Source organism: Tympanuchus pallidicinctus, unplaced genomic scaffold (assembly GCF_026119805.1).
Source record: "Tympanuchus pallidicinctus isolate F22 unplaced genomic scaffold, pur_lepc_1.0 scaffold4, whole genome shotgun sequence".
In the NCBI taxonomy this organism is placed as follows: Eukaryota; Metazoa; Chordata; class Aves; order Galliformes; family Phasianidae; genus Tympanuchus; species Tympanuchus pallidicinctus.
This window is the reverse complement of record NW_026294758.1, coordinates 42304599-42330991: the sequence shown is the minus strand read 5'-3', so window position 1 is coordinate 42330991 and position 26393 is coordinate 42304599. Positions and strand designations below refer to the sequence as shown.

Here is a 26393-nt window from a genome sequence, read left to right as displayed (position 1 = left end):
GTGAATCACAAAAGTATGTTTTCCTCCTGCGGGTAGTCCATTGGTATGATGTGGTTGGCTTAATATTGAAATAAAATATGCATATACTAAGCAGCATTTGGAGCAGTTTGAGGGGATGCATACTGAAATACTAGTATGCAGCCTGGTCAGAACTCTTCTACTGAAAGAGAATGTAGTGTTTGAATGATAATCCCACTTTATGTTATATACGATTAATGTTAGTGCTATGCTTTTTTGGTTTTTTTTTAAGTCAAATCCATTATTTAAAGAGAAAGGAAAATTCTTGCTGATGCAGTGTCAAAATTTCAGCTGATGTAAATTGGTATACTCATTGTTGCCTATAAGTGCCTGGTGTGATGGCCCTCACTAATGTGTCACTAACCAGTGGAATTGGTAGCAGTCTCTTGTGGGAGGAAAAGTAAAATAGTTTAACAGAGACAACGACCAGTGTGTTCAGCTTATCACGGAAAGTATGATTTCTTACTCAGGACTAAACATTAAGTTCAGTTTAGATTGTTTCTTGTTACCAAGATTTTTGGGATTCCCAATTTTCAACCAATGTCTGAAGTAAAGACTGTGGTAGGCCTGATGTTGTGTAATACTTGTTTCTTCATGTAGGTCTGAAGCAGAAATCTCTCTGATTTTGTCTTTCCCCAGAACCTTCTTAAGCTATACCACTTTCCTACCAGCTTTAAATTATATGCCCCTTTAAGTAAGCAATTGGATTGTAATTCTGATTATTTGAATTGTAGGCAGTATTCCTTTGTCACTGATGATCATTTTGTTGATGCTGTTTCTTGTTGCTCCAGGATTATCTAAAGTAGCTGCTGTGATTTAGAGATATTGCAAACAAATTCAGTGGGACAAATCCAATGGAGTAATCTTTTTTGAGAACTTAAAATATGCTGTTCCTGGACTTAGAAATGTCACTGATAACAGAAGACTTATTAACACTGGTAGGACTTAATCAGATATGGCTGGATTTAGACCAGTTCACCTGTAGTTCAAGAAGATGATGGAGTATGTTGTGGCACCATGGGTATCCAACTAGATATTTCTGTATATGCACATTTAATACAGTAGCATTTTTAAAGGAATATAAAGATAAAGGATAAGGGCCAGTTGCACTCCTGTGTCCTAAACTGTGTGGAAATGCGCACAGTTAGGTAATGTTGCAGTTGCTTGTGCATAGCACTGTGCAGTGTTGGAGAGCTGCATGACAGTTCCGCACGAGGAGTTAGATACTTGACCTACGTACAGGATCATGAGAGACAGTTATGAGAAGGCCCCTTGTACAGAATCAAGTATGTACCATATTTTATAATCTTACATTGTAGAAATGATAAGGCTTCTGTTTTATCAGGGTAAAAAGTTTACCATAGAGTAAAGGTAACTATAGAACAATATAGAGTTGTCTTTTCTGTGGTAGACGTAATTACCCTTCATTCTGCTAAAGCTCAGAAAAATTGCTGCCTGCTACTGCAGGGCTGGATCTAACAATGGAAAACCATTGTTTTCTTAAAGCAAAAAAAAAACCCTAAAAAACATCATTCGAGCTTTCTAGAATGTTTAACAAAAAAAAAAAAAAAGAAGTAAAAAGTTGTGCAAATGAATCAGTTGAGAGTAAGGAGGCAGTACGTCAGAGGTGAATGAGAAATGAATGATCATAGTCATATCACCAACCAAGTAATTCCAAAAATTTATAGTCACCTAAACATCCATTAAAAAAAATCTATATGAACTCGGATTGATTAAGCCCAAGCTTTTCTAAAAGCGCCTTTGATTAGGTTGTGTTGAGTTACTATAGTCTTTCTCTGCAGCTTTCTACTAATAATGACATAATTCACTTAGCTCAGAAGACAAAATGAATTTGTAAATTGTCATGTGCATAAATTTTGTTTTGCATATTAGCATTCTCCAAAATATTGTTTAGAAGTGGAGTTTCATTGTTATCTTTGATTGGATCAGGGTATGTCTGGCTGGCCGAATGAATCTTGATATTCAAAAGATTGTCCCTCATTTGAGATGGTTTTCCAACTTAGATTTTTTTTCAAATGCATTACTGCACCAAACTAACACATTTTAACACTGATGCTTTTGCTTGCTTGTTTGAACAACTCATGAAAATCTTAGTCCCCATCTGAACCATTTTGTGATTCTACATGCAGCCATTTTGTCTTCTGCAATTACTTTATATAAAAACTTTCAAAGTTTTATTTAGTTTCAGTTACTTTGAAACTGTGTAACTTTTGAGCATAGTATGTCTATTCTGGTAGAAGTGTCATTGTGTGAAATTGTTAAAGAATAGCTGCAATGTTTAAATTAATAAGCTCTTTTAATTCTTGATAACTTTAATTATCATATACATATACATCATATACATCATATACATCATATACAGCCCACTGACTTCAAAAAACAATTTCAGTCATGCTGTGGTAAACATTTTGAGCTAATGCAATTGAAAAATGATTAGAAAAGATACTCCCTTGAGAAATAGTCTGCATTCTACCACAGAAATATTAGCCCTTACAGTTTGAGATACTGTATCCATCCTGAGCTATTGCAGGTACAGTGCTTTTGGTAACTGAACCTGCTCAGGTGTCTGAGCTGTGCTTCAGTTGAAGAGTGGACTGTTGTCTAGACGTACCTAGGTAATGACATTGAGTTTCAGAATGTGAGCACCTACACTTTCAAATAACTTGTGTGAAAAAATCTCTAACAAAATGAAAAAGTGTATCTTCTCACATCCAGTCCGTTGAATGATTTTCCTGACTAATTCTTTTTTAATTGAAATATTTCTTCATATTCTAAATCTTCTAGGATAACTATATTTGAAGTATTTTTTGAGCCACCTCCACGAACATTTTATTTCTAGAGTTTTTTTGAGATGATTACTTGGCTTTTCATGATAGTGAAAAGCTTTCTGCTGTTAGCTTTGTTTGTGTTCTAGTCTTACAGGATTTTCTTACGTAGAACAATCACAGTCGATCCAAATCTATGTCAGAAATGTGAAAATATGTCTGAAAGAATCCCTTAATTCACCAGTGTTTTGTTAGCTATCTATTAAAATTGTTGCGCTGATTCATGCTACTCTTTTGCTCAGTAGCCTCACTTACCTCTGTTACCTTGTGACATGGGATTCTTTCAAAGTCAAGTAATGTTGCACCTTGTTAGGTGTCAGCTGCTTAGTCACTTCCATTCTACGTGTACTTAAAATGACACATCATCTATGTTATTTCTTAGAATGCCAACAATGTAAAAAGATAGCTGCTGTCAGACTGAAGGTTCAACAGCAAAGAAGTTCAAAAAAATATCAAACAATCACTCTTTTTTTGCAAAGCAGGCATAGCTCATTCAGATATCTTTTTGAATACACCGATGTTTCTTTTGCTGTAGGAGTTTAAAGGGTGTGTGAGAGCATTCGTTATTGAAGGGATGTCATGGGTGGTCAGCCTCAGGTTAGTTCTTCGCAAGAGCACAGCAGACACATGGAGTTCATTTCAAACTGTTCTAAGACACTACTGCAGCCACTCCGAAGCATATTGTCAATAGATAAATATGTTGGTATTACAGAGTTTCGTTTTCTGTTGCAAGTCCATCTTGTTTGTTGGTAAACGTGTGTTGCTCTGAAAGTAATGTCTCTTATTTGTTTCCATGGAAATGACAGATACGAAGAGCACAATAATATTATTTGATAGAGCCAATTCACAGCTACAAAATACTTGTTTTCAGTGTGGTCACCACCATTAGCTTTGCATTTCACCAGTGATAAACAAGAACCTGCATGCAGCACTTGTAAAATTCTTCATGGCCATCTAGAACGATGTTTTTCATGGTGTGACAGCTGTGCCTGACTGCCTGGAATGTGGCTTGTCTTTTATGTCGCTGTCACCACTGCTGAAACGCACTGCCCACCACCTCACTGTGCTCACATCCACTGTTTGGTCTCTAGAAATGTTCAGCAAGCATCGATGAATATCAGTGGATGCCATTTTGTCTGCATGGAGGAATTTAATTCCACCCCTTTGCTTCATTCCATATCAGATGTCAGTTTGTCAAACTTCCCCTCTGCTGCCATCTGCCACACAGCAACAACATGTAATAGAATATTTGCAGGAAGGTTCAGTCTTTACTGCCATACCACCACCATCTTCCTCTGACACTGTGGGCCAACATAATAAAATAGGAAGCATTACTTTCAGATCAATCTTTGTATTTCTCAATGTCTTAGTTGTTCTTTTTCATATATTCTTTTTTCTTCGCTATAAACTTCTTTTAAAAAGACTTTGATCAAATAGTAGTTTAGATAGAAATTTTGTTTTGATTTGAGCTTCAGTTAGGTTGTTTGAATTAATGTAATTTGGTTTGTATAGTAGTTTTGATACATTTGTCCATTTTGTGTTTGGATTTTCCAAAGATGCAAGATTTCTCTAGCTTATCTGTAGACTTTGACGGGATAAAGACTACACTGAAGATTTTATTTGCCAATAGGCATTGAATTTGCTAGAATGATCAAAAGCAGAATGATATCCACTGTATTAGGGAGACCCACTAGGCATCTTGAATAGACTGCCTGTTTGCAAATAAAATTTGCCCACACTGCTCTTGTAGGACTAGAAGCTAGAGGAATAGTGGAGATTACAATGCTTGTGGCCAGCAAAACACAGACATATAAAAATAGTTCTCGTTTTTGTTCTTGAAAGGGATATTGTTCTCCTACAGTCGTAACTGTGTAATAGTATTTGATTTTAGTGGGTGAAAATAACATGCGCAGATGTCTTTGTATCTGATACAGAACAGGAAGACATGTTGATAAAGAAAATAAAATATGGAGGACAAAAGTATGATATACTAATTAGAATAGGGACTGTTTGTATTAGTAGAATATGTGAAGCAAAATAATGAATTGGAAGAAGACACTTAAAACATTTATTTTAAGTCTGTAATATATGTGGCCTGAGTGCTGGTACGAAGCCAGATTTGGTTAGGTTAAATTTTCTGTTAAAGCTGGCATGGTGATCTGTTGCTTCTCACTATTATTTGGACCCCTCCAGGCTAGAAATTTTTGTATGCTTCCATCTTTTATTCTGACTGTTACTTTGAGCTACTGTTTACCCGGACCTTTTGGGAAGTTTTTGCAGGACAGAAATAGAGAGTTCTTCCATTCTTTTACTTCACTGTACTTTCTTCTGTTTGTTGTTGTTGTTTTGTTTTTTCCCATTAAATCCTTTTCTGCTCTTTTCCAATACTTAAATGTACCAATTCTGTTCTTGCCTTTTGGTAGCGCTGCTAGCTGAACTGTCCAAGGTCTCTCCGCCTTTTCTCATAAGGGAGAAGCTCCAGTCCCATCATCATCTTTGTGGTTCTTCAGTGGACCTTCTTCAGGAGCTTCGTCTCTCTGCTGTACTGAGGAGCCTAGAACTTCAGGTGTGACCTCAGAGAGGATCACCTCTCAGCAGCAACATGCTCATGTTCAACTTGGTAGCCACCAATCTGTCCTGGTGCCTGCCTCCAGTACAGTTCAGATTCCTGTGGCATCTTACTGAACTTCATTATATTTGTGTCAGTCCATTTCTCCAGCATATTGAGGTCCCTCTGCATGGCAGCACGAAACATTGGTGTATCAGTTGTTTCTCTCAGTCTTATGTTATCTATAGACTTGCTGCAGATGCACTCCATGCTATCATCCGTGTAATTATTAACAAAGATTCTAAACATGACTGGACTTAGTGTTAATCCATGGGGTACACTGCTAATTCCTGGCCTTCAAAATCATCCCAATGATCATCATACTCTGGACCCAGATGTTCAGCCAGTTTTTAATCCAGCTCACTGTCTTTCCATTCCATACTGTGTCAGTTTGTTTACTGTTTATCACTGATCTCCAAAAAGCAACAAAACAACTGAAAGCAGGCACAAAAAATCAGACAGAAAAAAAAACTGAAGTGTACTCAAACTTGGTATAGCAGTCAGTTTTCTGATCAGCTCTCTTCTTTCTATACATTGTGATAGAAAGATATGTCCTGTATTTGTCAGATCTCTTCCTTAGTAGGAGGATTCTTTTACTCCCTTGTAGATCAGCCATTTAAATGTGCATTTCAGACTCCAGAAAAGTCAGAATGCTTGTATAGTCATGATTCATGCTGTTAAATGTTTTCTATAACCAAGTACAAATGGAAAAAATGAGAGGATAAATATTTAGTTTTTCAGAATTCATTTCCTTCATTTTCAGATGCTATATTCCTGCCTTCCTATCCAGTAAGGCTCTGTTTCATTTTTTTCCATGTGCTTTTACCAGCCTATTCTTTCTCACCCACCAAGTGTAAACTCAATTTTAACTTCTGCACTTGAGAAAGAAATGAATGATTTGCTGTAGGAAAGAGAGATAAAAAATGACATTCAAAAATTATGCTTTGTATGACTTATGTTTTATGACAAAATGGGCAATGGTAAAGCATACACTAGTAGACAAATGGATGCTGGCTTAACTTCGTGTTCTTTTACTGTGGACAATTATTTATTACGTATGTAGGACTGATTTAAAGAAGGTTTTTTATGTACAGGTCTTTAAAAAATATATAGAATTTTGAATCTAGATTGAAAATTTGCATACAAAATTTTTTCCTGAAGAGAAAATCTTTGATTTGATTTCACAAATCAGTTCATAACATGTATATGTTATATTTTCATGTCTTGTAGTGCTGTGTTGTGTCAGCACAACATAAATCTAACGTACTAAATATTTTTGTCTTAGAAAATATGCTCTCACTGTAAGTATGTCACACATGCTTTGTGTGAATTTAAGCTGTATAGCAGTTATCATTCAGCTGGATAAATTGTCCATCTGTTAACAGTGGAATAGTTGTTGTTTTTTGTTTTTGGTGTTTAGCACTCTTTATTTTTAATGTTTCTTTTTGTAATCTTTGTGATTTAGAAGAAAAGCTAAAGATGATTAAAATTATTTGTGGAAGTGCCAGCTCCACCCTAAGAGATTTTCCTGCACTGCTACCAGTTATTCTATTCTCATCAACAAGTGTTTTTGTATTCTGTGTTTATGGAGAAAAAGAAACCCAAATCTAAAATTTCTCCAGAGAGATTGCCCTCTAAGGATTCTGATGAAAACTCGACTGATAGATTTTGTTGGGTTGTAGAGGAAATGCAGTGGTATCAGAATGAGGACCTGAATACCTAAACATCTGAACTATAAGAATAACAGGCATTTTGTGAAATGTCAGTAAATTGGAGTTTGTCTTCTAAGTTGGTTCAGAATCACTTATGCTTGAAAGTGAAAGCTCAGCATCTTCTCTAAACTACGTGCACAGTAGGTTTCTAAAGTAGGTTTTTAAAACCTCCATCCCTGTTATCGTATTTAGCCTTAACTTTCTAACAATTGTAATTGTCCACAGAAAACATTTCAAGATAAATGCACTATCAGGTTTTGAAATTTTCTTATTTTTGTAAATACTAAGACCTGGGGAGCAAAATAAGGGCTATATTGTGGATTAAGTGAAATATCTCAAGGCTGTGCTTTTCTGATAACTGAACCTGAAGTGACCTTTCTCAGACACAATTACAGAGCTGTATGTTTTTCCTTTAATTTCATCAGGGGTTTAATTAGTATACAAATAAAACTTCCCTTATCTTCCTTTCTACCTAATTGGCTTGTCTTCGCTTATATATGAATTATGTGAAAATGGGCTGTAATTAGGGTGACCGTGTTAACCTTTTTTTCTCAAATGTACTGTTGCCTAAAGGCCTCAAGGCCTAAAAACAGTGCTTTGGATTATTGCTTTGCAATCACTATGGCTCTCCCATAGGTTTTCTCATGAGCAGAAGGGCTTTGGGTGCTGCTGGTTCCCACTGCTTAACGGGATCTTCATTCTTCTCCCCACTAAATGTTTATTGATTATCTCGCTGCTCCACACTCAGCCTCCAACAACTTAATATCAGGTGACAGTCAGGAGAGTTCTCCAAGTAATTAGAGTGGAGCATTGAGGGAACAATTAGGAGCAGAGTTATTAAACTTGATTTATCCTATTCTCTCCTGAACACTTTCTTGGATATCAGAACATCGCACTTTCACAATCTACCCTGGCTGAGAAATTAGTGGCTAACCTGCTGCTTATCATTGTTGCCTTGCTGCCTTGAGGCACACCCTCTTGGTTTCAGTCACTCAGCTGGAAATATTAGAGTCCATAAAGTTTATCAAGGGTTTTAATTAGATCAATCTGAAGAAGGAAAAAAAGAGAGGCTTAGAAGCCATTACTTCAGAACATTCCATTCTGTATTTGAGCAATTGTTACGGCTTGACTTCACCCACAGTAGCAAGGAGTTTCAAGTGAATACTGGTAGTGTTTTTGGGGAGCTGTTCTGTTTACAGTTTGCTTTGATACTGCAGTATCAAAGATAGATAGAATTGAAATCCTTTGGAGATTTCTCCAAATAACGTTGAAATGTTTTCAAAATAAAGCAGTAAGATTTTTGATTTAATAATTTCTATATAGCTTTGTCATCAGCATCTTGCTTTACAAGAGCTGTGCTTCATATTACTGCCTCATTAATAGTCCTGTGTTTGGAATTGATAAGCAGTGTTAGTTTAGCATCTCACACAGGCTTTTCAAACATTATGGGCCTGTTTGTTTTCTGTGGTCCATGATGTAAGCTGTGCTGGAACAGCCTACTCTTCAGTACCTGCAGGAGAATAACTAAAATTAATATGCATCCTCTCTTACTAACGTGTACATATTGGCCTGTATTTTTCCAGACAATTAGAGCACTAGAATCTTACAGCCAGGCTCCACCCCAGTAACCTCTACATCTAAAGTTGCTTGTTTCAGAGTATTAGCAGAATTATTTTCTGAGCAGACCAGAGCTGAATACTGTCACTGCATCTTTATTTATTTTTTTTTTTTCAGTGGCACTTGGGAAAGTGAGGCATTGGTACCAGACATGTTCTATGCTCCATACCTTCAGTTTGTAAAAAAATGGGAATATGAGTGGGAGGGATATGACTCTGCATTTATAGCTGTATTTCTTCAGTGCTGATTTTGCCTAAAAATATATCAACAGTAAGCACGATAGATGGAAGAAGGTAACGTTCTGAAATTCTATATGCAAACACAGTTGTTCAGACAAGATTTTAATAGTCACTGCTGGCATCAGAGTCGTTTCTGATTTTGGATATGTTTATGCTAATAATACAATGGGAGTATGAGATCTGTATGTTCATCTTTTTTTTTTTTCTTTTTTCTTTTTTTTTTAATGAAAAATAGGATATCTAGTTGAAATTAATGAGATAAGAAGCATACTAGACTTATTCAACCAGCATTAACTTGAACAAGACATCTCCATACTTTAGAATTTCTTAAATTAATTCCTGATTGGGGTTCACAGAATCACAGAATGGCCAGGGTTGGAAGGGACCTGAAGGATCATGAATCTCCAACCCCCCTGCCACATGCAGAGCCACCAATCTCCACATTTAATACTAGACCAGGCTGCCCAGGGCCACATCCATTCTGGCCTTGAACACCTCTAGGGACGGGGCATCCACAACCTCTCTGGGCAGCCTGTTCCAGCACCTCACCACTCTCTCTGTAAAGAATTTCCCCCTGACATCCAACCTAAATCTCCCCTCTCTCAACTTAAAACCATTCCCCTTGTCCTGCAGTTATCAACCCTTTCAAAGAGTTGATTCCTCTCCTGTTTGCAGGCTCCCTTTAGGTACTGAAAGGCTGCAGTGAGGTCACCCTGAAGCCTTCTTTTCTCCAGGCTGAGCAAACCCAGCTCCCTCAGCTTTCTTAGAGCAGAGATTGATCTCAGCCTGGATTTTGTAAATTGCTGAACAGAGGATTCTGGTAGCAGTACTGTACTTTGCATTGTAGTATTAGAATATGTGGTTCTTCTTATTAGCACTGAAATGTTTGAGAAAAAATATTCATAGATTTCAGTTTGTTTTTCAGGATTATAGTATTTAGTGCCATATTTTTTTGGCTCACATGTTTTCTGAAGTGCTTTTGGCTCTTGGCTAGATCTGAGGCTTCTTCAAATTAGTCATCAGTGTCCTGCAAATTTTTATCAGCCTTCTTTATATACCACTCTTCATACTTACAACTTATTTTCAGTGCTCAACAGTCCAAATCAGGTGCCCCCGAGTAAAAACTACGCAGTGCATTCTTAAAACTTCAGCAGAAAAGATGTCCATAAATTTTGAAACAAGGTGCAAGAATTTAGTCTTGCAACTTTGCGGTTTCCTCTGTTTTTCCGTGATTCTTTAGAATCTGTGAGGAAACTTGCATTCTTAAGCAAATGTTTAGAGAGCTCCGATCTACATAGGTATCTCAAAAGTAATGCCTCCTATTTATTTTCGTGGAAACTACAACAGATACAAAGAGCTCAACAGTGATGTTTTGACAGAGCAAATTCTTAGCTACAAAACACTGATTTTCGGTGTAGTCAGAGTACCATTAGCTATGCATTTTCACCAGCAATGAACTAGAGCTTGTATGCCATTCATGTAAAAATCTGCACTAGCAGAGGTGACCTGCTGTGTCACAGCTGCAATGATGGTGTTGTTGGTAGGAATATGGACTATGCAGTCCATCTGTTATCATCCCAAATAGGTGGAATTCAGGAGGCTCCAAATTTGGACTGTATGGTGTGTGTGGTAGGACTGTCCAACCAAGATTGGCAGAGTGCTCCATGGTCTTCAAACTGAAATGGGGCCTTATGTTAACACGTTGCAAGAAACAGGTTGTCTTCTCTGGTCTGGCTCTGGAAGATCAAGCCTTTGACATAGTCAGCATCATTAAGTAGCAGTTGATAGTTCATCCAGGTTCCAGAAAATTCAGAAGGATCACTCTTCCTATTCCAAAAGACAGTGCACATCACCTTATCCACTGAGGGCTGTGTCTTGAACTTCTTCTTTGCTGGGGAATTCACATTTTGCCACTCCATGGACTGCTCTTTTGCTTCTGGTTCACAGTGGTTACACCACATCTTGTCTCACTGGTGACAATGTGATCTAGAAAACTGTCACCTTAAGCATTGTATTGGTTCGTTAGATCTTGACATGGTATTGCATATGGTGTTCTTTTTCCTACTCTGCAAACACTAGTGGGACCCATTGGGAGCAAACTTTGTGATAGTCCAGTGTTGCCACCTATGCTTCCAGTGCATTGAAGTTAATATTCAGCTCTGTACTCAGTTCCCTTGCCATAATCCATTGATTCATGTGAATAAGCTGATTGAGATGCTCTTCATTCCGGGCTATGCTTGGCCATCCAGAATATGGCTTGTCTTTCATGTTGTTTATACCACTGCTGAAAAGTCCCACCCACTGCTTCACTGTGCTCACATCCACTGTTGGGTCTCCATCAGTGTTCACATGTGTTGATGAATGTCAGAGGGTGCCATGTTTTCTGCATGGAGGAGTTCAGTGGCACACCTTTGCTTCATATGCACTTCCATGTCAGATACCATTTTATCTGCTGCCATCCGCCACATGACTGCAAAATGTGATAGAATATTGGAGGGAAAATTCAACTTCTACTGCCTTATCAGTATCTGCCTCTGATGTTACGGAACAACATAATAAAAAGGAAGCATTACTTTCAGAGCAGCCCCCACAGTTTCTTTCTAAAAAAACCACAACAATAAGTCACTATATATAAAAGATGACATTTAGCAAAATATGAAATCATGTTATTAATACTGCCGTCTCAAAATGCATTGATTTATTCTAGCTGAAAGAAGTAGCAGCTAGCCAGGCTCAGTATTAATTAGTTCTGTGTGCTATTTGTCATCTGTTGGATTAATCTGAATTGATTTAAATCACGTTATGTTAATTCTAAGCCATAATGGAAAAAAAGGAAAACAACAGCCAAAGCAACAACAAACAGTATTTTGCATGTGGAAAACTTATGTTGAAACAAGAGATATGCCATGAAGTAGTGATTTGGTATTAAGAACTTTGGGAGAGCTGTACTTAGTGCACTAACAGAGAACTGGATTATCTAAATCATGCAGAGTATTGAAAGAAACCAAAATTGTATTTTTGTGAATTCTTTTATTTAATACTTGTTTTAAATTGAAGTTTGAGCATATTCTGTTTCCTTAATGCTGTGCTCTGCATTCTTTCCACTGTGTTTAGATCTAGTATTTGTAAATACAGTACTACTCAACAAACCACGTTATTTTATAAAATACATTTGTACACAGGCAATGTACTAAAAACAGGTATGTTGTGAGCTAGTAATGTTTTTATTACAGGATTTGTAAACCCTTAGTATCTAATGGTCCAAATATACTTCACAGTCAGTCTGTTTTCCGCTTTGTTTAATAGCCTATGGCATAAATTGAAGTTAATTATTTGGCCTGACAAGTAACTCTGCTTTCTGTCTGCTTTCAGAGACTCTCCGAGGCAAAGATGGAGCTGAGAAGAAAAGATCAATCTCTGCGTCAGCTCAATAGACTTCTTACGCAGCTGGAGCAGGACAAGCGTCGACTGAAAGAGAGCATCCATGATGCAGAGAGTGCCCTCTGCATGGCAGCAAAGTGAGCGCTGGGACCTTGGGGAGATCACTTAAAACAGACAAAAGATCAATTTTTACTTTCATGCACAGGGTTTTAACTCCAGCTAATGTGATGCTAGAAAACAAAAGTACGTCTGTCTCTCTTTGAAATTCAGTGGTAGTTTTCTAAAAAGAAAACTGTTAATCCAACACGCCCGATTTATGTTTTCTGTAGTTAGCTCCTAAAAGTGTTCTGATTTCTAAGTCCTGGAATAGCACAGATATTTTGGGTTGCCAATTATGTTACTGATTTGACAATGTCTCTTTGGTAGAGCTCTACCACACCATTTAATTAGGAAATGACTGCTAGCTTTCAGCATTTCCAGATGATCTTTTTATAGAATGATACAGTTAGCTCAGAAGACATACAAAAACATCAACTAGGTATCAGGTCTTTGCTGTCAAAGGAGTTGAAACTCATTTTGGACCTGATCATATCTGTACGAGAGGGTGGATCTTTCAGCTTTCAGGGAGTTTTAGTTTTAGGTGTAAAACCTGTGCTTTTTTATATTACAAGAGAGACTGACCACTTACAGTAATGTGATTATTGCTAACCTGGTAGAGTCACGTAATCAGATAAAAAGATAGTATTTAAATGTTTAAAATTTCTCGTTATACCCAAGATGTAAGTATTGACTTTCTTAAAAACAGTAGCTTAGATGACTGAAGTGTTTTATGTATGAATAAAGTCCTGTAATTGCTATGATTTTTGGTGAAATGCTCAGCAAGCTAATGAAAATACTGGGTGATATTTAGTATGAGTCTGTTAAAGTAGATTTGACCTGAAGAAGATTTTAGTCTTGAAAACTTGGTTCTTTTCACCCTGTCACAACCTGTGTTACGTACTATAGTATAAAGCGTTCGTGTGGCATTTAGAATTTGGAAACCATTTTATTTCTGTATGTAGTAGTTGAATATAATGGAATACAAAAATTTCCCCATACCATTAATTGTTATTTTTTTAACTTTGGAACATATCAGCAGAAGGGATGAAATAGACTTCATATTTGTCCAGAAAAATCTTTCTTTAATAGCTTTTCCACTACCTGATTGTCTGTAAGCAATACATTTTTATTTTCATGCTCCTGGGAGTCTTTCAGTTTTTTGTTGTTTTTTTTTTTCCTGCAATCTTAAGGGATAGGAAGATGACTGGCTCATTCTGAGAATTTCTTCTTTGATTTTCTTGCAGTGGTGGCCAGAAATTCTGTTTCTGGAGTAGGAAGTAGCATTAGTAAAAAGAGAGCCTGTAAGCATCTAACCCAACAGTAATATATTAGCCCTTTCTCTGTCTCTGCTAGAGAAAAGCTATGTTACAAAACACATTCTGCATTCATGAACCACATTTAAATATAATAAATACTAGTTCTGTGGTTCAGTTCCAATTTTCCTTACCCCTGTAGGCACTGAAAAATATATGAATGACTTTTGGATTCTGTCATGTAGGGGTGCAAAAAGATTCATTTTATTAAACTTTTTTTTTCTAAATGCTGTAAACACACAGTCAGAGTTTTATGTAAAGATGTTGTTTAACTATTCTCAAAAAGTGAGATAGTAATTCAAGGACAGTCACAGGGATTTTCTTCACAAAACTGTGAATACCTGGGAATATGCAAGGAATAGTTTGATTTCCATACCATTAACCAATTTAAACATTAATTCTGTTGGACTGGCTCTCTAGAACCAATGTTACCCAGACAAAGCAATCACTACATGAGTGAGGAAAATTGAGAAGGAACAGTAGCATGTCTTTGTAAATCCAATCTGAAGAAAGATAAGATCCTGGAAAGGCAAAAATCTATGTTACAGCTTTACCAAGATTGTAATAGCCAATGTTATTTTTCTTGCTGCTTTATTATTTTTGCTGTTTTGGATAGTATGAATCAGTAAAATGAGGAAAGCAGAACACTACCATGGTTTTGAATTCAGCTTCAGGAGCTCCTAAGAGTTACAGCAAAATATTCAATTAGCTGGCAAGCCTGTCCTGGAATAGCAGGGTATCAACTTATTTGGTGTGAATTCTATTTGATTTCCTCTTGTGCTTTGTTGGTCACTGTGGCCCACTCTTCTTAATATTATGCAACTGCAACTACATTTCTCAGAGTGCTAGGTTTTTTATGGCAGAGTAACTATTCAAAGCTGTCATTCTTACCTAAGCCCCAGTCTGCAAAAAGGCATGAGTAGTATTTCATTATGTGAACTTTTGCTTCTTAAAGATAGGATCCTTGACTGGACTGGAGAAGACCAGTGGGATGTTGAAAGGGATGGTCAGGTTTCTAAAAGTCTGTTTTTCTTGTCTACAAGAATACTTGATGAAAAACGTAATCCAACAGTATTCTTCAGAAAGAGAATGTAATCTCATCCCACTAGAGCCTGGGGTCCCTTCAACATGCCCTTTTTATCCAAAATTGCAGAATTCCTCTCCAGCAACACAGTGATTATTAATTGATATTCCTGTAAATATGGTATGTAAGCTATGTATTTACAGGTATACAAATGAATAATATGTAAATAAATGCCTGTAAATTCTAGTTTAATCTTTTGCATACAGTACAGGCATCTCCCATATGGAAATGTGTTGAATATTAGTCCGTGAACTATTTTTGTAAGATTTGTACTGGAGTTAAAAGGAGAGACACTAATATAATAGTTTGAAAACTGCCAAAATTATTTTTAAAGACATTTTTGTTATAAAGTAGCAGAAAATGAATTTACACATCAGTAGTACTTCAATTTTACTAACTACTTTTTCTTTTTCTTTTTTTTTTCTCTTACAACAGGGACAGAGAATTGTTCATTAATCAAATGAGATCTGTGGAAACCACTCTTCTTACGGTAAGAATTTGAAGTGTTTTGACTGCATCTGTATTTCCAGTCACATCAAGCTTTTAAAGCTACTTGTTCTCAGGGAAGCAGGGATGCAGAAGTTGAATAGCAGCTTCAAGTTTCTACCTCCAGCTTGTTTTGGCTCCAGAAAGTATTCAGATTTAGCAAGTTAAAATACAAGTTTGATATATATAGATTGCTTTGTTTCAATATTAAACTTATTATTATGTAAGTATTAATGTGGTGAAATTCGCCTTCCTTTTCTCCATCACTGAGCAATATTTCTGTTGGCTGTTGATCCTGAGTTGCTGAGTTACCTCACTGCTGAGGTATGTGGTTACAAACATGGTGCTCATAAGATATTTGGCTTTGTTATGCTGCTTTAATCTTTGGTATATAGTATGTATAACAAGGAAAAGATGGCAAGTTTTAACCTATTTGCAAAATCATAAGTAATGTTTTTTTTTAAATACTTTTTTTGATTTACTTAAGTATTCTCCTTGACTGATACTATTTTACTCTGATACAGTATTCTTTGAAGGTCTGACAAAGCTGAATATGTAATTATTTAGGAGACAGAGTTGTTTTTAACTGTAGCTGTGGTGGCTGGTTGTTTTGTAATTGTTCTTAGTCCAGAGCAACACATAGCAAAAAAAAGAGTTTTTATTACCTTGGAGTGTTTTCATTTCCCTTATCACATCTTGAATTCCCAGCAACGTGGGAATCTATTCTTTACTGTAGTTCCTGTGTCCACCAAAACTGTTGTTAATTTAATTTTCACATACCCTTTTCAAAATTTTCTTTCTCTTAACATTCATGAAAAGTGACAGCGCCTAAACTGCTTTTGTGTTTTAGCTTCACCAAACAGTGCTGAGAGGTGATTTTTTTCTTTTGAGTCTCCATCTCCTTCATGTTTCTCTCAAGCTTGGGAAATCTACGTAGTGCAGAAAGTGCTGTGTTCCTTTCACTGATGTATATGTGTAGTTTTCTTGCCTTGACAATTTATTATTCTAAATTAAAAGTTTTTGTTTTGCTTTAGAAGATAGTGCACAATTGCACTGTCTTCTTAAGGACAGTGTACATAATACTGTTCTTCCTAATGCAGTCAATACATTAAAAAAGCCTCATTTTTCTTTTAGAAACTTAGTTACCATGTATGCTTTTCATTTCTTCATGTTTGTTAGAATTGTACATAGTTGTTAGGTCCAAATAACTAATTATTGAATAGCAGAGTAATTTATCTTTTCTGGTTTGTCAACCTAAAGAATGAGGAAAACATAAGAATTACAAATGTCAGGATGATCTTTTCAGCAGGAAATAAAACAATTGATTGTAAATCAGTTGTAATTTGATGTATTATTTCTCCTACAAGAACAAAGGGAAATTATTGATCGTCATTTGGGAAATATTTGAAACTTAGATCTGATATCATAATGGCATCTAATTATGTAACAGTAATGAGCGGGACTTATGTGTAGCCTATCCAGCTTGCTTTGTTGTTCTTAAATGTTTTCGTACAGTGAGTGAAAAATGAAAGCATGATGAAGTAGATGAAATACTAGTAAAGGGGTTTTTCTTTTTTTTTTTCCTTATTGAAATTCTGGGAATTGCATTCGTTTTCAAAAGTGAATCAAAAGAAAAAGGATATCAATTTCTGAATCATCTAGAGCTGAGAAAGTATCAGTATTAGCTGCAAATACCTTTATGGGAGTTGGACACTGAACGTTGTGGTATTTCTACATTTATGTATTCATGAGCAAATATCCACAAAATTCCACTGCATCACCTGCAGGATCTGTGTTATCAATGCATAATACTAAATTTTTGCTTATAGAGCTCAGAGGGATTTTACAGACATCTGCAGTAATCTTACTTAGTCTCAGGGTAAGAAGGCATACACCGATATCCATTAAGCAACCTCATTCTTTATTGTACTCTGTCACTGAAAGAGTTGCAGAAGGCAGCAGTGTAGGTGCCAGGTCCAATGTTGGTGGATATACTTGGATGTAATCTTCAGCAGACAAAGCGGAAAGGATCTCTGTGCCTGGTTCTAATACAGCTCTAGACAAGGGATCGTTTACATTATTTACTGCCCCCATGTGACTGGATGGAAAATCTAGTATCATATATTTGACTCAACAAAGGCATCTGACACCGGGAGCTGGATTATTTGCACAAGAATTCTCATGATACCATTAAAATTTGAGAACCTTTTTGTTGTTGTTTTATACCACCTAAAAATATTTTTTTTAAGTCAAGTATTAAGTGAATATTTTAACAAATTTACAAAAAACACCAGGAGCAAACAAGGGACCTAATCATCTGATTCTATTTTGATTCAATTCTGGCTTTGTTAGCGAAAGATGCTGGCTGAATTTTTTGAAAATTTAGGCTTGGAAAAAAAGATTACTGGTTGTTTTTTTTTTTGTGTGTCCATAGGATCTATTAAACTGCATTAAACTGAAGAACTTTTGTCCATAGGATGCATTAAACTGAAGAACTTTTTAAAATAGAACAGGTTAAACACTGGGTGCTTAGAGAAATTGTGCCTGTAACTGACCCGTTACTTTAAAAAAAAATAAATACAGGACAAATAATAGTTTTAAAAAACAATAACACAAAACTTAAGGAGGCAAAATGCCAGTAAATGAAATTTATTGGAGGAGTTCTTCTGGAAGAAATTCTGGAAGAAACTTCTTCTGAAGTTCAAAGACAAAGATTTTTTTCTTAAAGAGTTCTGACCAAGACAAGAAAAAAAAAAAATCAATGCCTTATTTTGTAAGTTGTATAGAGGCCTCTTTTAAGTATGGAAAGCAAACAGTTTCTTGAAGATTTCCTCTAAAAATAATGATGAGAAGTGTTTTATTTTTTTTTAAATATATGTATTATGCTTTTTTGATGAACTATTTCATTGCTAGCATCTTCTGTGCTTACTCCTATCAATATTATTTTTTTCTTAAAGCACAGTCATGGACATTAAATCTGTTAATTGCATACAATTAGAATTTTTAATGTAAGTAGTTAATGACTTACTACTAGTCATGTTATCCAATCCATAGAAAAAAATAATTTAATGCTGTCTGTGCTAAAATCTTTAGCCTTCCCTTTGTTTAGCTTCTGAGTTCGAGTGTTATTGGTGGATCCCCACCCAGCCATGTGCTTTCTGTCCCCCTTAATGGGATGGGGAGAGAATGGGGTGAAAAAGCTTGTGGGTTGAGATAAAGGCAGAGAGATTGCTTACGACTGTGGGCAAAAGAGCTGACTTGAGGGAAAGTTAATTTATTAATTAACGCAGATTAAAATAGATTTGGGTAGTGAAAAAGGAAGGTCTGGATAGTGAAAAAAGAAGACAAAATGAATTAAAGCAAGACTGCATCCACCCCCAGCTCCTCTTCTTTTTGAATCTTTAGATTCAACTTCACTATTTCATTCTCAGCTTCTCTATCTTTACACTGAGGCTGGTGGTTGTGGTAAGCCCTCCATAATTCTCTTCTTCTCCTTCCTTCTCACATTTATTCACTGCTCCAGTGTGAGTTTCCTCTCCATGGTCCACAGTCCTTCAGGGAAACTTGCTCCAGCATGGGCTCATGGTGGGCTGCAGTTCCTTCATCAAACATCCACCAGTGCCAGTGGATGCAGTGTTGACGTCTGTTCCTGTGTGGTTTCCCATTGGGCAGCAGGGGGACGACATCATCTCAGTGAGCTGCTAGGGAATCTGTCCTTGTGTGTAGAACACATGCTCACTGTCCTTCAGTGTCTTTGGTGGCTGCACTGCTGCTTTTTACTCTTTTCCTTGTGCCCCCATATGCTTTTGTTGTTTTTTTTCCACACAGTTTAACTGGGGTTCCAATATTTTGGCTGCTGGGCTCTGCCATTCCCTGCAGTGGTATGAACCAGATGTGTCTGTGTCCAGTATGGGATAGCCCCGATAGCTTCTGTGGAGCTCCCCCTCACCTTCCCACTGATGCTGGCTAGGAGCCAGCTATACACAAATACAGCACTGAACCTCCCTTTTCTTCTGCCTCCTTAAGCCCCTCTTCTCTGAACTTCTGCCTATACAAAACACTGTTTTGGGAAGTCATCCCAGTGAGTCAGCCTGTACAGAGCCCGGGAATTGTTTGTGTTTCTCTTTATACTCTTAACTATTAAAAGTGTTGAAGAGCTTTATGAGCTGGCAAAGTTTTCAGTCTGCCTAGAACACCAGATGCTTAGTATTTGGCTTTTTTGTCAGATTAATAAAAAACCATGTCTTCTCAGCTTGGACTTTTACCCGCTATTCTATGTGAGGCTGATGAACTGTGATAATGAGTCAACAAAAAACCTCCCAATTTTTTTTTTTCCCCTATACCTGATAGCAGCCCACTCATTCTGACATTCTGGCACAACTCTGGGATCAAAGCACCTATTCAGTGTGTTTTTTTCATTTTTGCACTTGGTTAGTAAAGTCCTTTTCATTTCACATCTGCAATGCACTTCATTTCTGCTGGTTGAGAAGGTTGTGTGGCAGTTGGCTGAACTGCCTCCATGCAGTCATTGTGTTGCATTGCCTCACCACTGCTCCTTGTGCCTGTTCTCTTCTCTGAAATATCTGTAGAACGGTCAGGCATGAGGCTTGGGCCCATCGGTGCAAACAGTTGGGAAAAAAAAAATTTAAAACAAAAAAAAAAAACAAAAAAACCCCAGCTTTCTTCATCCAGAAATACAATGTATTAAAAAAAAAAAAAAAAAAAGGCAAAGAGTCAGCTGGAAATTAGGTGAGATGTTGGAACAGTTGAAAGTTAGTAACATTAGAACCTTATTTTTGATATGGTCCGTAGTAATAAAATGCATTTTTTTAAGATACTTGTTTTATGGCCTGTACGGAATTAATCTACAGTAGCCTTAAGTCCATATACAAGTGAATAACATTGGTGATAACATTAGCTGTAAGTAGCATTAGTTGTTAGTTTCAGCAAGAAGACTGCAAATTGATTGAGCTAACGTTGGCTGCCACAATCAGACTTTAATAAATGTTGCCCACTTAGATAATTTTCAGCCCCCTTTTTTTTTTTCCTGAGTTAACTGTGCATCATATTATTATTTAGGTGTCTCAGAAAAGATGTAAAAATTATTTTTGATAGGTTTGAATACAATTTTTTTGCTTCGCTGAATTTCATTTCCAGAGCTGTTTGTTCTAGTGTGCCTACATGCTTTGAGTGAAGTCTGCTTATGTTTGTATGTGTGTGTTCAGGTTTTGTTTATCACTGTGGTCCTCAGTTGTCCTCAGCAGGCTGTGTCACAAGCCTTCTGAAGCTATGGCATGTGTTCATGCAATTACAGTTCTGAATGACTGCTCAGAAGAATTTATAGGAGGAAATAAGGTATTATTTCCCCATTACAAGGGAAAAAAAAAGAATAAAAAGATAAGTTTTTCTCCATTTCCAGCTAACACCTTTTCATTTAAGTGTCTTATGAATTACTTTTGTTTCCCCTCCTACTGATCTGACTTCCTTGATCCTTGTTCCCAAAGATCAGTTGTGCGGGACATACAGGTGTTAGCACAGCTGGCTTGCTGATGACAACTCTGTCCATATAGCTGTCTAGTGTGTCATCACTCATATTGTTCAGTGTCATTCTGACCTAGCCAAGCTAAAAATGGTACTCTAGCTCAAGAGGGATTTAAAATCCTTGACAAACTAAAGATAAGACATTGCCGAATGTCATATCCATGTGCTTGACTGTTTTCACTCTCAACATATCTAAATAACCAATTTCTGAGCACATTTTTCATCTTTTTTTTTCCTTCTTTTTTTCTTTTGAAGGCTGAATTGGCTGAACAGCTTTGTGTAGTGTGCATTTAGTAAGGAAAAATCCTTGTTTGGAGAATTGTGGAATTACTGAATACATCAACTATTATTTTCTCCGAACATAGATTCATTTTCAGCCCAAGGTCATTGCAAATCCATTTATAGGGGATGTATTATAATGCACGTTCTGCAACTATAGTGAAGCTTAGGTGCAATGGTCAATGTTTGCAAAAATGTCTCTGGGTCAAATGAACATCTTACTCAACAAAGCTGTAGTGTCTGTGTACTGTAAGAAGAGAAATCTTGAACTGAGCTTCTAGGTAAGGTTTGGAAGGTAATCTTCCACTGTGAAGATTAATTTCCAGAATCTTGACTGGACTCACAGGAAGGAAAAGAAAAGATTTGCTTAATGAGATACATACCTCCTTACGCAAATACATACCCCTTACACAAATGATATTTGTGCTCATTAAAACACCATCTATGAAACAGGTTGAATTGTAATAAAATACAATCTGTAATAAAATACAGGTTTGCATGGGAGGGATCAAAGAGGAGAATCACTAAATCTGTGTGTTAGCACAGAATTTTTTTGTTGATTTTTAATTGTGGCCTACATAATTAGATTCGTATATGGCTACCTGTATCAGGCTATGTACAGATGCTGTCCAGTTCTTCCACTGTCAGCAGAAGTTGGACACTTGGAATAGAGGATGTATTCCTTCTTTTTGGTGAAACAGTATGCAGCAAACTGTTGATCTTCAGTGAGTGCTCAAATCTAGCTGTGTTGGACATTCAAGTAGTACTCATTCAACTGTAGCTTGCAGCCCTTTTCCCATTCATCTTGTATGCTTTCTGTCTCAGAGAGATTTCTTGTGATTTGGTGTATTTTGGCCTCCTTAAAAAATAATAATAATTAGATGTTTTTCTCTTTTTTTAGTTCATTAATTGTTAGTTCTTAGCATCACTTCTCATCTGATCCATGCTCTTAATTTGTAAGTTCAACTGTGGTTTTATAGTTCTCATGTGTTTGATTTAAAGTGCCTTGAGCTTGAGCAGTGCAACCTTGTCACTGCCAGCATCTCAGCTTCTGAAATGACCCTTGGTCCCTGAAATATCCTCATGTCCTTATACGTAGTATACAAATAAAAATACTTTATGTTATAAATATATTAATTTTGTATGTTTTACCATGAAGGATGATCCTTGCAATAGTAACTTACTTGTCTGTGTTTTGTGCAGTTTTATGCTGCCTGGGAGGTCAGACTTTATGTGACTGAACCAGCCACGTGTTTGAAAGACTGCGGTTTGATGTGGTTTGCTTTCTAACTGCCTCCTTGCTTTACAAAAAGGAATTCAAAAACCTTTCTGTTATTTATATTTCACACGCAGTGTACTATCAGTGTGGTAAAAACCATTTTGCTGGCACTCTTTTAGAATGATTTGCAAAACATATTTGTTGCCTCTGTTACATCAGCAATGTTGTCATCTCAAAGCCAAGCAGATGGAAGCATTGTTTGCCGTTCGCTATCATTGTATCACTGCATCATTCTAGATTTTTGTTCTAGCACTTAAATTGCAGATAATATGCTGTTAGAGCAGTAATAGGAAATAAAAGCATAATGAGCCCAAAGTATTTTACTACCAGTGAATTCTTTTTTATTTGTAATTGGTGAACTTTGGACTTAGAGAAGGTTCTGCTGTATTGCTCACACAGTGAAGTTTATATCCAGATATTTTCTGTTCAATGTGAGAAAGCATTGAATTAGGCCCAAAATGAGGTCTAGAACCAGAGATCTGTTGTACTAGTCAGACAGCAGGGTAAGTGTAAGCATGCGTTAATACAATTTACAGCTTGCTCATGTTTTGTACTATGTCTCTATTGGCATAACTGGACATTCCATCTCAAACTTTGCGGTAGGGTAACAAAGCAGTGGGTACAGAAGAGGTCTGCAGAGAAAAAAATAAATCTCTCTTTGATCAGCAGAGAATTTTTAGTATCATTTTTGGACATGTAGAATTAGTTCATCAAATTCTACACCTTTGATTCAGTCAATAATGTAACTTTGGTTTATTATTCAATTTCAGCTTTGATCTGAATTCATCAGTACGTTATTGATTTTAAATTGAGTGGCCATGGTGGTGTATTCTGTGTTGTTCTCTTAATTAATTAAAAAGTTAAATGCAGTCATAAGTCACTTTGCTCATTTGTTTTAAAACGTTTTGAATACTGTTGCAGACTTGCTTGAATCCACTTGTGATTTTTCCTATTTTTAGTCTTTATTTATATATGTTCAAACTGAAAAATCTAGCGGTCATACTTAGCAGCCCACCATCACAGTACTAGCTGTGCTCCATATCAAACAACTTCTGTGAATTCTCATTGTCCCAGACAAATAATATTTAACAAAGCTAGGACTGATCAAAACCTATGCAAGCATTGTATGTAGATAGATTTATGCACGTTTTCTCTATATCCATTTTTGGAGAATAGGAAAGTAGAACTGGTTTTACAAACTCACAGTAGGCCTGATTATTTTTTTTTAGTTTGTAACATTAAGTCTTTAGCCAGTGGAGCATTTTCAGGTAAAGTATTATTTCTTCAGATATTATGTGCAGAAAAAAATGGAGTAAATAAATGCAGAAAAGCCCTAAAACTTGTTTTTTATAGTCCAGCTACATAGATTTTTCTTCCTGACAGTCTGCAGAGGTTAGGGTTTTTTGTTTTTTTTTTTTTCTTTGTTTTTTAAATTAAAATCACCGTAAGAGTTTTGTATTTTCCTGATAGTAAAATGTGTAAGTATCATGCTTACTTCCTTAGAGATTAAGGAAATAATAACGATCTCCCAACTCCTGTCTTTATCTTTCTGGTTCATAATAAAGATAACATACGGCGTAGCCAATGTGATTCAGGGTAGGCATGGCCATTAAGTCTTTCCATTCCTTGAATTAGTAGCCAAGTGGAGGATGTTTTTGTCTTTATTGAAGCTGTGTAATGATTTTTGCACAGCCTGTGCTTGTCTTTTGTTCTTACTATTTCCATACCACTTTCCCTGAACCTAAACTTTGTGAGCAATTTTTCAGAGAAAGCTTCAGCTTCATTTTTTGTTTCTCAGTTTGCACGTGGATAACAAGAATCACTCCTCACTACCTACCTATCGGTAGAGACAAAAAGTTTTACTTATATTTTTTAATTTGTGAAGATTCTTATCATGCTCGTTAAGGAGCTAATAAGTATTTCTCTGATGCTGTAGTGTTAATGGCTTATGCTTACCTCAATTCAGCCATTTGAAAAAATGGCTTTTGTATTTTATTGTTCACTGTCAGGCCTCAGTACTAAAATGGAGAGTCTGAAACTAATAGGGTTAAAAGGACTTCTACTGTCTGTATTGTGTGTGTATTATACCTCCATTGCTTATACATTGTTTTTTTCCCCCTAGTATTAGCAATCTGCTTTTGTACTTTGACATAGGGATTTCCCTTGTGAATATTGTCACAGAAAAAAGAGAATCATCAATATCGCAGTTAAACTTGACTTTCAAAGCTAATAGTATCTCATTTGGGGGCTCAAATTTAATAAATTTTCTTTGATTCTGGGTGAGTTTTTAAACATCAAACAATGAATTGGCCAGGGTGCAGTAAAATATTTAGATCTATTGACTACGGTTCAGAAGGGTAGAAGGCAAAACACTGGTGGTTTGATGTTGATAAATTCTTAGTACCTTAATCCACATTAATGTTTTCTTTTATCTGTGTGCATACTGGCAGCAAAGACACTGAAATGTTGTGATATATAGGCTATAAAAATGTAAAGCAAGTGTGCCTATGTGTGAGTGCATGTAAGTATATATGTACGTATTTAAAGTAACGTGTTTTGTCATATTCAGCAAGGTTAACATCTGACTGGAATTACACATGCTGACAGAACATTCCGGAGAGCATGTTTGTTCCACAGGACTGTATATGCTGAACCTAGTGCACTGTGTGTGCAAAAAATGCGTGGAGGACCTTTCCTGTTATAAAAATTGCATCATAGTGCATATGTTTGGCAGCCACAGGTATTGACAGGAATTCTTTAGGTCAACTTGGGAAATGTAGGGCTCCCTATTCCCACAGAAGAGAGCAACGGATAAAATAAAATCTTTTCTTCTTTGTATCAGTAGATTTACACGTGCATGCTTCTTTCAGTCAGAACAGATTTCAAAGCCTGTGCTATTATTTGAAATATGTTCTCTCATCAACATTTTACCAAAAAATTAATTTTGTAAGCAACTACAAAAAAGTAATCTGGGATTTAAAATGAATGGGAGTATATTTTAATTCATGAATGGTGAGTTCTTTGGAACGAGGGAGGCTCTAGATAATCTAAAATTTGTTTTAAATGGTATCTAGTAAATTATGCATATAAAAATGTAAATGTATTTTGGGTGCATTTAGTATGTCAGAGTGTGTATTGTTGTTAAAGAGTTGATTATTTTGGCGGTACTAGCTATTGCTACTCAACAGAGTCAGTCTGTGCCACTTAAACATATTTCCTCTATTCGTTACGTATCTTTTTACGTGCTTCTATCCTTCTGTATTGGAATCTTGTCTGGCATCTTTTGGAGACGCACATGATAATTTTTATATTAAACAGAATGAAAGATATGCGTGTAGCAGTATGAGTGATGTGTCCATGAAAGTTATGTGCTAAATACGTAACCCTTCAAATGCAGCTAATAGCCTAATTACATGTTATGGTAGTACGCAAAAATGTGAAATTAAATAATGAAAAAATACTCGTCCCTTGTTCAAGACTTATAAGTCTGGTTGTGTTTAAAGAAAAAAAAAAGCACTGATCAATTTACATGGCTAACAGTCTTTACCTTCGTGTTTTCATCACTCTGAAAGCGGGCAGGATTCCAAATTAAAACCAGTTTCTCTCTTAGTCAGCAGGTGGCACTGTGACACAAACTGCATCTGGTTGTGTTTGTAGCCTTATGTAGAAATCGCATGGATAGCGTTTGGGTGTTTTGTTTTATCCTTTCATTTCAGATTGCCTGCAACACTAAATAAATAAATATCAAACTGTTCGAATTTTGTGCAAACTGTAGCATTTCTCACTCCAAGCTGTCATAGTTATGAACTGTATGAAAGTTGATTAGTACTAGTTAGTGCATTATTTCTTATATGCGAGTCTACAGTAAGAAAACTAGGAGCAGATTTTGTT

At 36.3% G+C, this 26393-nt stretch overlaps 1 protein-coding gene across 8 annotated transcripts in view; it reads left to right on the top strand.

Moving 5' to 3' along the window:
• The window catches only part of CCDC171 (coiled-coil domain containing 171), a 142988-nt gene that overhangs the window by 93010 nt on the left and 23585 nt on the right, over window positions 1–26393 (top strand). For all 8 annotated transcript variants that reach the window (XM_052701112.1, XM_052701111.1, XM_052701110.1 and 5 more), the window contains 2 exons: window positions 12413–12558; window positions 15353–15407. In XM_052701112.1, the coding sequence (XP_052557072.1) occupies window positions 12413–12558; window positions 15353–15407 (201 nt within the window). The remainder of the gene's footprint in view (window positions 1–12412; window positions 12559–15352; window positions 15408–26393) is intronic.